Source organism: Onychomys torridus, chromosome 21 (genome assembly GCF_903995425.1).
Source record: "Onychomys torridus chromosome 21, mOncTor1.1, whole genome shotgun sequence".
Lineage (NCBI taxonomy): Eukaryota > Metazoa > Chordata > Mammalia > Rodentia > Cricetidae > Onychomys > Onychomys torridus.
This window is the reverse complement of record NC_050463.1, coordinates 2,115,988-2,129,416: the sequence shown is the minus strand read 5'-3', so window position 1 is coordinate 2,129,416 and position 13,429 is coordinate 2,115,988. Positions and strand designations below refer to the sequence as shown.

The 13,429-nt window shown below is 55.9% G+C and overlaps 1 protein-coding gene across 5 annotated transcripts; it reads left to right on the top strand.

The window, feature by feature from the left end:
• The first annotated feature begins 3,973 nt into the window (after positions 1 to 3,973).
• On the top strand, positions 3,974 to 9,575 carry Slc39a3 (solute carrier family 39 member 3). 5 transcript variants are annotated; one of them, XM_036171119.1, is made up of 4 exons: positions 3,974 to 4,085; positions 5,804 to 5,905; positions 6,502 to 6,832; positions 8,766 to 9,575. In XM_036171119.1, exons 3-4 carry the CDS (start codon positions 6,623 to 6,625, stop codon positions 9,507 to 9,509), a joined length of 954 nt encoding a protein of 317 aa, XP_036027012.1. In that variant the 5' UTR covers positions 3,974 to 4,085; positions 5,804 to 5,905; positions 6,502 to 6,622; the 3' UTR covers positions 9,510 to 9,575. The 5 variants fall into 5 exon arrangements, with proteins under 5 accessions (XP_036027012.1, XP_036027010.1, XP_036027008.1 ...); XM_036171117.1 differs by having other exon boundaries at positions 5,800 to 5,905; XM_036171115.1 differs by having other exon boundaries at positions 5,783 to 5,905.
• Positions 9,576 to 13,429: the final 3,854 nt, after the last annotated feature.

Sequence of the window (13,429 nt, the reverse complement as noted above, 5' to 3'; positions counted from 1 at the left end):
GCTGGTGGCGAGGAGAGCCCTCTCTCCTTGCTGTGTTAAGTTTGGGGATCAGGACGAGAAACATTCCTATAACCTTCGCCACAAGTTCCCCAGTGCTCATGATAGCTTACCGTCCAAGGAACTGCAGATCCAGCCGGACCATGCACTGCTTGCCTTCAACTAACCTTGTCTTCTCCTAGACCTTACATTCCTGGCTCATCCTCTTGTATGTTTTGGGTTCTTTTTACACAATATTGAAGGGACTCACATTCCACATAGTTCAGCCATTATGATTGATGCCTAGTTTTCCACTGTATGGACATGGCCATGGGTATTTTTATCATTAATGGACGTTAGGTTTTGAGTTTGGGAACTCTGTAGATTTTTTTTTTAATTGTATATACAATATTCTGCCTGCAGGCCAGAAGAGGGCGCCAGATCTCATTACAGATGGTTGTGAGCCACCATGTGGGTGCTGGGAATTGAACTCAGGACCTCTGGAAGAGCAGTCAGTGCTCTTAACATCTGAGCCGTCTCTCCAGCTCTGTTGTTTGTTTTATATGTTGTCTTAGTTTGGGTTTCTATTGCTGTAAAGAGACACCTTGAGCATGGCTACTTTGTGTGTGTGTGTGTGTGTGTGTGGCGGGGGGTTGAGACGGTTTCTCTGAGTAGCCCTGGAACGAACTTTGTAGATGAGGCTGCCTCCACTTGCCTCTGCCTCCCAAGTGCTTGGATTAAAGGCATGTGCCACCAGCACCCAGCTATGGCAATATAAAGGAAAAACATGTAATTGGGAGTCTTACAGTTTCAGAGGTTTAGTCCATTAGCTTCATGGATGCGTGTAGGCAGATGTGGTGCTGGAGAAGGAGCTGAGAGTTAATACATCTTGATCCTCAGGCAACAGGAAGTGAACTGACATTGGGCGTGGCTTGAGTTTATACGATTCCACAAAGCCTGCCTCCACAGCAACACACTTCCTCTAGCAAGACCACACCTCCTATGACTGCCACTCCCTGAGTTTATGAGGACCAATTATTTTCAAATTCATTATATATATCACATAATGTATTATATATTGTCAAATATTTATCATATGTAGTATATATATATGTCATGATATATTATCATATATTCAAATATATTATGTGCTAGCACATATGTATGAAGGTTTTGTGTGCATGCATCTCTACACACCACATTTCTTCCTGGTGTCATGCAGTCTGAAAGGGGCCGTCAGATCCCCTATGTCTGGAGTTACAGATGGTTGTGAGCCACCATGTGGGTGCTGAAATTGAATCCAAGTCCTCTGCAAGAGCAGACAGTACAGCTAACCACCGATCCGTCTCCCATAACCAGCTTATATCTTTAAAACAGTTTTATTCTTTATGTGTATGAGCATTTGGATTGTGTGGTGATGCATTGTCTACCCTAATAAACTTGCCTGAGGATCAGAGGATAGAGCCAGCCACTAGATTAGACATAGAGGTCAGGCAGTGGTACACACACCTTCAATCCTATCATTCTGGAGGCAGAAATGTCTGGATCTCTGTGAGTTCAAGGCCACACTGGAAACAGCCAGGGAGTTGTGGAACACACCTTTAATCCCAGTCTTGGGAAGCACACATGCCTTTAATCCCAGGGATTAAAGAAAGGTCTATAAGGTGTGAGGAAACAGGAACTCACTCTCTTTAGGCTGAGGATTTCATGGAGGTAAGGACTAGTGGCTGCTGTCTGCTTCTCTGACCTTTCACCTTTCATCCTGATATCTGGCTCTGGTTTTTTATTAAAAGACCATCTAGGTTTGAACAACAGGTCTGCGTGTAAGTCTGTGCACCACTTCCCTGCCTGGTGCCACGGAGGCCAGAAGTGGGTGTCAGATCCCCTGGAACTGGAGTTGTGGATGGTTCTTAACTGCCAGTCTACGATCTCATTTTTTGTAGCTCTCTATATAGCCCTGAATGTCCTGGAACCTTCTGTGTGAACCAGGCTGGCTTTGGTTTCACAGGAATCCACCTGTCTCTTCTCCCACCTGACCGCTATTTTACCTGGTCAATCCCAGCTCTTATAAAAAAAAAACCAGCCGGGCGGTGGTGGCGCACGTCTGTAATCCCAGCACTCAGGAGGCAGAGCCAGGCGGATCTCTGTGAGTTTGAGGCCAGCCTGGGCTACAGAGGGAGATCCAGGAAAGGTGCAAAACTACACAGAGAAACCCTGTCTCGGAAAACAAACAAACAAAAACACCACTTTATTATTGTTACTCTGTATCTTCACAAGTGGTGTGCATGTGTGACGCAGTGCATGTGTGACACAGTGCGTGTTAGAGGTCAGTTTTGTAGCATCAGTTCTACCTGTGGGACTCGGCTCACAAGTCCTGTGACGCAAGATCCTCTGACCCATGGAACCATCCCAATGCCTGCCTCCCTCTGCCCTGTAGGGCATCATGTGGTCTTACCTGATCGCGACTGTAGGAAGTAACAGGCTGACCTTGAAATCCTCACCCTCCTGCCTCAAGTGACCAGAGTGTCTGTGACAAAAAGCTGATGAACTCAGACAATGAGCGATGCTGTCAGCCTTATTTGCTTTAAGATTCTGTGTGAATGACTCTTGTTCTCTATTGAGCAAATGCCCAGGGGTGTGACTGTGCCTTAGGACGAGTATGTATCAGACCCCCATCTCTATCATCTGTTAGCCATGGAGGGAAGTGCCCAGGTTCCACTGTTCCGAATGCGATGGCTTTTGTCTAGAAACATCCCAACTCTCCAGCTACAGACAAGCAGACCAAATTGATACAGACAGTGGAATACAAATTAGCACTAAAAAGGAATCCAAGACTGGACACGTAGCTCAGAGTTGGAGTGCTGGCTGCTCTTGTAGAGGACGCGTGTTGGGTGTTCTATCCCAGGGGTCTGACGCCCTCTTCTGACCTGCATGTATGTGCTGCATAGGCAAAGTGCTCATACAAATAAAATCAAACCAAATAGCCAGGCAATGGGGGCAAATGCCTCTAACCACTCGGGAGGCAGAGGCAGGCGTAGCTATGTGAGTTCGAGGCCAGCCTGGGCTACAGAGCGAGATCCAGGACAGACAGGGCTGCACAGAGAAACCCTGTCTCGAAAAATAAAAAGAAAGGAAGGAATATAAACATAAAACATACTGGGTGGTGTCTATAGGTTCTCTCCAGATGCCATGTCACTTCAGGAGACAGTTTCTGGAGTGCAGGTATGGGGAGAGTGTGGGGCGTTGACCCACCAACCCCACAGCTCCCCAGAGTTTTCTTGAGTGTGAGCAGCAGGAAATATTAGATAGAAGGATTTATAGTGGGAGATAAACAGATAGAAAAAATAAAGGATAGCCTCTAGAGGGCCTGGAACCCTTTCCAACGGGCCTGTCTCTGCCATAGGGTATTTATAGAGATGCCAAGGGGTGGAGCAAAAGACCTCCTCCCCCAGCACAGCCAAGTGCAGACCATTTCAGACACCTGCACTCAGGCCCATGGCCCTAATCATCCTGTCTGGGGACCTGCTGGGTAAAGCCAGGAGGAACCTGAAAATGGGCTCCCACAGGAGAGTGATTATGTTGTTATTAACTGTGGTGGTTACAGGGCACCTTAGATCTCTTGAGCTTGAATTTATGAACTACCGTCAACATATATTTGGTGGACGCATGTGTCTTCTTCTTCTGCCATTAGGAGGGACTTTAAGAAGGTTCCAGCCTCTGTAGGAAATCGGTTCTCCCCAAACCTCCACCCACAGGCATTCAGCACCATGCTCCCCTGGACAGCGCCGGGAAGTAACCCTTCCTTCCGGAACTATAACTTGAAGTCGGCGTTTCCTGTCGGAACCCTTTGATAGATGCACTCAGTTTAGCGGGAGGAAACTGCTTTCCGGAGCCGGTAGGCGTTGCAGGATGATTGGCAACAACTACAGCCAATAATATTTGGGATCTTTCGAGTGGCGCTGACAGTGTCCAATAAACGCTGGCGTGGGCGGGGCGTGGGCAGCGGCTCGCAGCCCCGGGGTCTCGGCTGGTCCGCTGCGGCGGGGGTCCGAACCGCGCGGCGGTTGGCGGCAGGCGGCAGCGGCCGGAGGCTTACGGGCCTGGCAGAGGTACAGGAGGGGTCGGGGCGTGGCTGGGCGGGGCCGCGGGGCCTGGCCGACCGGCCTGCCTGTCCGCAGCGGACTCGCTCCGGTGTGCGGCTGCGCGGGGCACACTGTAGGTGCTCAATAAGTGCTCAACGAAAGGACGCGCCTGTCCCCCGCCCCGCCCCGCTCGGCCTCGGGCAGAGGTCACCGACAGCCCCCGCCCCGCCCGGCCTTCTGGGTCATCCAGACTCCCCGCAGGCATTTATTGGGCGCCTGTTGTATGCGCTGTGCCTGGTGTTCATGGCAGCCCACGCAGAGGCTGTAGGGGAGGCATATTTGTTTCCAGACTTTCAAAAGTTTACCTTAGCATCTCATTCGCTTTTAGTATTTTGAAGTCTAACTTAATGGTAGCCGTACCCCACTTCATTGATCTTGCTCAGTGTTTTCTTTTTAATTATTTACGTATGCGGTGTGCCCGTGGGCGTGTACAGCCCGTGTGTGCTGAGCTCACAGTGGCCAGAAGAGGGGTCTGATCCCCGGGGCTGGAACGCAGGCGCCCAGTTGCCCAGCCATCTCTCCAGCTCATTTTATTATTCTTTTCACTTAATGTTTTTCTTTTGGAGACAGGGTCTCACTCTGTAGCCCAGGCTGCCCTGCAACTCAGAGATCAACCTTCCTCTGCCTCCCGGATGCTGGGATTAATATTTTGGGGGGAGTGTGGTGTGTGCGAAGTCGGAGGACAATGTGCGCGGGAAGCCATTCTCGGGTCCTCAGGCTTGGTGCCGGCACCTTTACCCTTTGAGCTTTGTCTCGTTATTTTATCTCATTTTTGTTTTGTTTTGTTTTTTGAGACAGGGTTTCCCTGTGTAGCTTTGCGCCTTTCCTGGATCTCACTCTGTAGCCCAGGCTGGCCTCGAACTCCCAGAGATCCGCCTGCCTCCGCCTCCCGAGTGCTGGGATTACAGGCGTGGGCCACCACTGGCCTTTTTTATCTCATTTTTAACTGAATTTTATGTTTTACTTTGTTTTATTGCTTTATTTTGAGATAGGGTCATGCTGAGTGGTCCAGGTCATATCCATACCTCCAGACCCAGCACAATTTTTAATTGTTTTGTGAGTGCACATGTGTGGAGTCCAGACATTAATGTCAGTGTCTTGATCATTCTTCACTTATGTAAACATTTTCACTCTTTAATTAAAAAATTACACGTGTGTTTTGTTTGTATTCATGTCTGTGCATCACATATGTGCCTGATACTTACTGAGGCCACAAGGGGGCGTCAGATCCCCAGAGCTGGAGTCACAGATGGTTGTGGACTGCCGTGTGGGTGCTGGGAGCTGAACCCCAAGTCCTTTGTAGGAGCAGCCTGTGCTCTAACCATTGAGCCACCTCCCCAGCCTCCACTTACATACTGAGGCAAGGTCTCCCACTTGAATGCAGAGCTGCTGACTGAACCAGTGTGGCCGAGCAGCATGGGATCCTGGTGATCCCATCTCTACCTGCAAAGTGCTGGGACAACTCCAGTATATGTAGTTACTTCTGGTGCCACTGCACCAGGGGGACCTGGGAAGGCGCTGACTGCAGAGCAGGGGGGTGCGGGGGTGGGGTGGAGTGGGCTGGGAAGGTCCTGACTGCAGGGGCCGGACCTGGGAAGGCCCTGACAGGCGGAGGGGGGGTTGTGTGATCAGCAGTGAGAAGGAAGCAGCGTCACTCCAAACAGTGCTGATCTTTTATGAGGCAGGGCAAGATCTACAGAAAGTCACGTAAGAACAGCCCTACACTTGGGCCACCACATCCACTCAGCCAGCCGTCACCTCACACCCGCTCTGCACCAGGCCTCAAGGTGGGTACCAGGGACCTGTTGGGAGCATGGGTTGGGAGTCTAGAGGAGGCTGTCCCAACTTCCAGAATATAAAGGTACGTGTTTGAGGGTCCTGGAGCAGGGGAGCAGTCCGTGCAAAGGCCCTGGGGCTGGCACAGGCCTGGCATTCAAGACTCAAGCAAGTGTGTGAGGTGAGCCGAGGTAGACACAGTTACATAAGGCCTAACCCTGGGGTAACGGGTTGAGAGTCCCTGTCAGCCGGGCAGCAACACCCCAGAGAGGGTCCTGGCACCGATGGGAGCATTCTGTACCTGTGCATGGCATGGAAGCCACTCAGTGGCAGCAGGGAGCCAGATGATAAACAGTATTCAGTTCCATGTTCCTTGCATGAGTTGTGAGTGTGTGTGTGTGCGAGCGTGCGTGCGTGTGTGTGCATGTGTGTTGTCCTCCTCAGCCGCTTTCCACCTTGGTTTTGGAGACAGCGTCTCGTGAGCTTGTCAGTGCCTGTACCACCTCCCAGCACAAATGCATGTGTCCACGTCTGTGAGTCCGGCCTGGCTGACTGGTTAGCGACCACATAGCTCACGTGGCTAACATGGCTGCCCCTGTCCTCACAGCTGCCGGGCAGAGCCATGAGCCCCCAGCCCTGTGGCTGGGGCCGGTAGCCCCTGAAGCTCTGGTGTGTGACTCCATGTGTGGTTTGGCCCTGTGCTGAGCGGTAAGCACCACACGGCCACCATGACGAAGCTCCTGGTGGCCAAGGTCCTCTGCATGGTGGGCGTGTTCTTCTTCATGCTGCTGGGCTCGCTGCTGCCTGTGAAGATCATCGAGGCCGACTTCGAGAAGGCCCACCGCTCGAAGAAGGTCCTCTCCCTCTGTAACACCTTTGGGGGCGGCGTCTTCCTGGCCACGTGTTTCAATGCACTGCTGCCCGCGGTGAGAGACAAGGTAAGTCCACGCGGGTGGGAGGGGGCGCAGGGGGCGCAGGGGGCACGTGCGTGTGCCCCTGGCGGCCTGAGGATGATGTTGGGTGCCGTCCTCAGTGGCTCTCCGCCTCGGTTTTGGGAGACAGGGTCTCTGAACTTCAAGTTCCCTGATGTGGCCGAGGTGTCTGGCCAGTGAACCCCAGGGATCCCCCTGCCTCCACTCCCTGCCCCAGCCTGTGCTTACAGGCATGTGCTACCACACCCTGTTTTCTAGGTGGGTCCTAGGGTCACCACTCAGGTCTTCATGCTTGTGTGGCGAAGCATTTTGCCCGCTGAGTGTCTCTCTGATGTGGATTTTGGTGGATGTGTGAGGGCACTGGGAAGGAGGAAGCTAATTGCTTTGTGACCTTATGCCAGCTTCTTCCCCTCTCTGTGCCAGATTCACCAGAATCCATGCGAGACAGGCGAGCCCAGGGGGTGGTGGATGTCAGACACAGTGGTCACCCCCTCGCAAGCGCACAGGCCATGTTCAGTCACTCCTCCTTGCCTGTATCTGTCAGTTCTTGCTGCATAACAGATTGCAACAGAACATCTTGACCCGGCATTGCTGTGTCTCCTCATGTGTCCTGTGGGCCAGGCAAGTGCCTGGCCAGAGCTTTTTGGGGTCCTCTGCTTCAGGGACACAGCAGACAGACATCAGAGCACCTCCTGGCCGTCTGGGTCATGAGCATGATGGAAGACTAGAACCTTCTTCAGGTGGCAGCTTTGTCAGTGACCATGGGGTTAGTGAGGGCGCCCAGCTTGGCACTTGTGGAGGATGTCACGACAGAAGGGCCTGGCTGGGCCTGGCCTCCCAGCAGCTGCTGTGACCATTAGTCACAGGACCTCAGTCCTGGAGCCCAGGGACGCCTCTCTGTCAAGGCTGCAGTGAGCTCAGGAAGACTTGGGGCTGGGGTGTCCTCCTCCAAGAGGGATCTGGGATTCCTCCTCATGGACCTTCGGGAAGGCCTGGCCCAGCAGGACCAGCTTCTGCCATCTGAGCCCCAAGCTTGGGTGGCCACCGCCTTCGTCAGTGAAGTGTGTGGCTGTGGTCACAGGCCTTGCCCTGCGGCTCCACCACAGCCCCTGATGCTGGGGCCTGTGTCCCCGTGAGGTTTCCTTTGTCTGTGCTGCTCACAGGGTTTGGACAGGATGGTGAGCTCAGTGTCCTCCCATGGCCACGCCCAGCCCTCACCCAGCTGCCCATCCCCCGGGCCTGAACTTGTCCCTGTCCTGACAGCTCTCGGTGGCTAGGGCTGGGCTCTAGGCATCCTTTAAAACAGGCACAGTTCAGAGATGCTGCCTCTCATGGCCGGATCCATTCTTGGGGGTACCCCCGTCCCCTTGGCTGCAGCACCCCCAGATGAGGCCAGAGGACAGCCTTGCATGACGTTTTTTGTTTTTGTTTTTCGAGACAGGGTCTCTCTGTCGTTTTGGTGCCTGTCCTGGATCTCACTCTGTAGCCCAGGCTGGCCTCGAACTCACAGAGATCTGCCTGGCTCTGCCTCCCGAGTGCTGGGATTACAGGCGTGCGCCACCACTGCCTGGCTGTTTTTTGTTTTCTAAGTTTTATTGTGTATGTGCCAGTGGGTGTCAGAGGATTTGAACTCAGGATGTGGGGCTTGGCAGCAAGTACTTTCACCCTTGGGCTATCTCACCACACCCCTCCCCCCCTTTTCTTTTCTAAGAGAAAATGTTTTTGGCAGTGCTGGGGATGGAACCCCAGTTGGGCCCTCTCGGTTTTAACCTTGGTGTGACCTGGGCGGTGTCTTTGTTATCCGCCAGCACGCCGGCCACCGCACATGACTGCTTGAGGCTGGCTCGGTGTAGCTGCCCTTTGGGGTTGCCATCCTCCTGCCTCTGCCTCCTGAGCCCGGCATGGGAGGCCTGCCGCTGACCCGGCCCTGTCCCTGCAGCTGCAGCAGGTGCTGAGCCTGGGCCACATCAGCACGGACTACCCGCTGGCGGAGACGCTCATGATGGTGGGCTTCTTCCTCACTGTGTTCGTGGAGCAGCTGGTCCTGACCTTCCGCCGGGAGCGGCCGCCCTTCATCGACCTGGAGACCTTCAACGCAGGCTCGGACGCGGGCAGCGACTCGGAGTACGAGAGCCCGTTCGTGGGCGCGGGCGGGCGCGGCCGCGGGCTGTACCCCGAGCCCACAGCGCACACACACGGCGCGGGGCTGCGGCTGCGGGAGCTGGGGCGCCCGGGCCCGCTGCGGCTGCTCAGCCTGGTCCTGGCGCTGTCGGCGCACTCGGTGTTCGAGGGCCTGGCGCTGGGGCTGCAGGAGGAGGGCGAGCGCGTGGTCAGCCTGTTCGTGGGTGTGGCTGTCCACGAAACGCTGGTGGCCGTGGCCCTGGGCATCAGCATGGCCCGCAGCGCGGTGCCCCTGAAGGACGCGGCCAAGCTGGCGGTGACCGTGAGCGCCATGATCCCTGTGGGCATCGGGCTGGGCCTGGGCATCGAGAGCGCCCGCAGCGTGGCCAGCAGCGTGGCGTCGGCGCTGCTGCAGGGCCTGGCCGGCGGCACCTTCCTGTTCGTCACCTTCCTGGAGATCCTGGCCAAGGAGCTGGAGGAGAGGAGCGAGCCGCTGCTCAAGGTGCTGTCCCTGGTGCTGGGCTACGCCGCCCTGGCCAGCATGGTCTTCCTCAAGTGGTGAGGGCCGCTGGCCCGCCGTCGTCACCCGCTGCCCGCCCGAGCCGTGAGTCCCTGCAGGACACAGGCCACGCTCCAGGGCCACGGTCCACACAGGGCCTCCCGCCCTCCACCCGCGCCTGGCGCCCCACTGACACTGCTTTTGAGAAAAACGTCTTAAAGTTCTTTATCAAAGCTGTGTGGCCATGTCACCTCATATCCCGTCACCCCTCGGGGGTGGGTTTTGTGGGAGGCGGTTGGTGGGGAGCCGCTGCAGCCCCCCATGTTCCCTCCATGTTCTCCGTGTGGCCGAGGCCCTGCCCACCATTGTCACCCCCGAGTTTTTCCAGTTGCTCCAGCGTGACATGTGACACTTGGGTCAAATGAGCAAGGGGCTGTCCTTCCCAGGGGACAGGCCAGTTGTGTGCCGGCCCGGAGTCGGCCTGCCTGGCCCTCGGGAAGAGTGTTGGGGCCGAAACTCCAGGGCCAAGCGTGGCCTCCTGAGGGTGAGTGGGACGTGGGCAGTGGCTTTGGTGGACAGTTTTGAGTTGTGCCTTCACCACTGGGGTCTCCGGGGACACAAGATGAGGGCCACATCCTGACAGGGGAGACTCAGCTCCTAGCAACCCTGGCGCCGGTTGCCACGACAGCACTGGCATCCTGGGACAACCTGAGTGAGGACTCTTCCTCTGGGGACATAAGGCTGGCATGGCTCATCCCCGTCCTTGACCTTGGCTCTGTCTACCAGGCGTCACCTCCACACTGTCCCTGTGGTGGCTGGATGTCAGACCTAGTGCCCCGTCACTGTGGCCAGGTGACCAAAATGACCCATCCATGGTGGCCCCCTCCCTGGCTCCTACTCAGAAGATACAAGGTACAAAGAGACAGGGCCTTGGGGACACCCAGGCCTTGGATAGCCAGAGCCCCAATGCCTGGGCCGCCTCTACTGTAAAAAGCCGGGGCTCACAGAGTATTTCCAGACATGGGGACATGTGGGACCCAGCGCCTCCAGTGAGGGGCTGACCTGCTCTGCCACTGCTCAGAGCCTAGCCTTTTCTCGGGGTTCTTTCCTGAGGACTGACCGCTGAGCCCATGAAGTTTCCCCTGTCCCTGCAGGTGTGGGGATGTGCCCACAGCACCACCTGGCCCTCCTGTACTCCTCTCCCACCCTCCACTCGACACCCATGGCTCCTCTAAGTGTTGTACGGCTTCCCCAGCCCAGGTGGGGCCCGGAGCCACTGTGCCCCCGAAGGCATAGACTCAGGTGACGACAGACTCGGCCAAGACAGGAGGGGCCTGGTCCACGTCTGGCCATCCCAGCAGGGCATCTGCAGCTCCCCCGTGGCTGTATGAAGTGGCATCCTCTCCTCCCAGCGTCAGCCGCTCTGCCCCTGGGGACACCAGCAAGCCTGTGTGCCTGTCACCGTGGACCTGGGTCCCTCCGAGTCTGAGAGTCAGTCCCAGCACCAGCTCACTGGCAAGGGGAGCTACCGCCTCCCCCACAGATCCTCAGGTCCAGGTAGCACCAGCCTGGGGCTGGGGCTCAGCACAGTGATTTAGGGACCCTAGACCCAGGAGACCCCTGCCACCAGCCCTCAAGCCTGCCTGGCTTCTTTCCTCAAAGCACCCAGCCATCCCTCAAAGCTTAACTGGGGCCTGGCCAGGTGTGTAGTGGCCAAGGAAGTGGGCTAGGCCCTTGCCCGGCCCTGCCACCAGAGGCCCTCAGGCTCCCCCCCACCCCGCCCCACTGTGGGCTGTGACCAAGGCAGGTCTCAGTCAGGCTGCTATCAGTGGCTTCTCCCTCCAGTGGCAAGAACAGTCGCATCTCAGACTGGGACATAAGAAGCAGGATCGGCCTCCTGCGGGCAGCACAGGGCAGTCATCTCCAGGACCCCTGCCGGGCTGGTGCTGCTGCTCTGACCACTCGGGTATGAGAGCAGAGACGGCATTGCCGTGGCCACCCGCTGGCCACAGTAACCACGAGGGAGGGGCCTGGTCTGGGGACTGTGAGGTGTATAGAAGCCAGAGCATGCCCTGTGTGTTTCTCAAGGAGTTCCAGTTTAGATGACAGTCCCTACCCCTTGTCCCAGGAGACCCTGGGCCGCGCTGAGTACATGTGCCACTGTCATGAATGGGCACGGAGTGGGATGCTGCAGGGCCCAGGCCACCTCCACAAACCGCCTCCTGTGGGGACACACAGCCGGGACACAGCGGGATGGGAGGAGAGAGGGTGGGGCGGGTGGCCCAGCTTCACCGCTGACGGGTAATAACAACATGTCAGCCTCTCTCGGAGCTTGTTTGTGTTCCTGTAACACAAGTTATTAGTGCAGCAGGCGGGATTGGGCACAGCCAGCTCCTGGCAGCCTGCCTCTGAGCCACTGCGGAGGGCCAGGATGGTCTTTACCCTGCATCCCACCTGCCCAAGGGAGCCCCTCAGCCTGGGGTTCCCCATGGGACTGGGCTTTCTCTGTGGGGTATCTCTGGGCTCCACCTGCTCTGAGCTAGGAGCTCCCGATTTGGGGCAATTACATGTGTCTCTAATGACAAACTGAGTCCTCTAGGGGAGGGGTCACACCTATAAATCGCCCCCATCACTCCGTTGGGAGAAATGACATGATCATGTCAGCATCTTCAGGCAGTGTCCTCCAGAAGAAAGAAAAGTCAGGGGACATGGCTGGCGTGGGACTCAGTGGGCAGACAGGCTTGCCACCAAGCCTGACAGACCTGACTCCTGTAGGTTGTCCTGATCTCCATGGCTCAGTGGCACACGTGTGGGCACTGGTGTGTGCTCACCACCTCCCACCATGTAATAAAATATAGTGTTGTGGTTTTTGTGTTTGTTTCTATTTTTTGTTTGTTTAGACATGGTTTCTTTGTTTCTCTGGCTGTCCTGGAACTCACTCTGTAGCCCAGGCTGGTCTCAAACTCACAGAGATCCACCTGCCTCTGCCTCCCGAGTGCTGGGATTACAGGTGTGCGCCACCACTGCCCATGGTAATAAAATAGTTTTTCAGCTGGGCATGAGGCCAGTGGCTATCTTTGAGTTCCAGGCCAGCCAGAGTTACAAAGTGAGTGCTGTCTCAAATAAACAAACACAAACAGGAAAGACTGGAACTATTTATTTTATTTTGGAGGATGGCTGTTTGGCATCCGTGTATGCCTGTGGGGACCTATGTGTCCCTGGTTCCCTAGGAGACCAGGAAACCGGATCATCTCTGGTCTCCATAGAGTGCAGGCTGATCAGGGCTGCACGGTGACATGTGTCTCACACAAACAACAGCAAATATTGGGCTCCAAGGTACCAGTTCATGTAGTCTGGGGTTTCTTTGTGTGGCTGGTTTATTAGTATGTGTGTGTATGCAGTGCCTGCAGGGGCCTGAAGGGGGCGTCGAGTCCCCTGGAGCTGGAGTCACAGGTGGCTGTTAGCCGCCATGTAGGTGCTGAGAACGGAACCTAGGTCCTCTGTGAGAGCAGCCGGTGTGCTAACCACTGAACATCACCCCCTCCTCACCTTGATTTTTGAGACAGTGTCAGTGTGGTGAAGCATTTTTATCTAGACCACCCGATCAGCACACCGCAGGCATCCACCTGTCTCCGCCTCCCCTGTGCTGCCCTAGCAGGACTGAGCCCCTCTGCTAGCTCTCAGTGTGGGTTCTGAAGATCCAGGCTCAGGTCCTGTGTTTACAAACACTTCAAGTGCTGAGCCGTCTCCCCAGGCCTTCGCTCTCTGCTGCTGCTGGGGCAGAGTGGGCCTTTCCAAAGAAGTGGTTGGTGTGTAGGGCATGGCAAGCAGGCTAGAACTCCAGATTGCAGGGAGGGCTGGCCAGCCTCTGGGGCTCCTGAGTTCCCATGCCCACGTATCTGCCCTGGACAGCTCAGCAAGGTGGAGCAGAAAGCAGTGCTCCCCCGCCCCCCAGCCACACAGAGGCGCTGCTGCAGGAAAGG

Excerpts from the sequence above, each read along its gene's own strand:
- Slc39a3 (XM_036171120.1), top strand. The coding sequence starts at position 6,623 with ATGACGAAGCTCCTGGTGGCCAAGGTCCTCTGCATGGTGGGCGTGTTC. Across the intron at positions 6,833-8,765 it reads TGCCCGCGGTGAGAGACAAG|CTGCAGCAGGTGCTGAGCCT; the intron begins GTAAGTCCACGC and ends CTGTCCCTGCAG.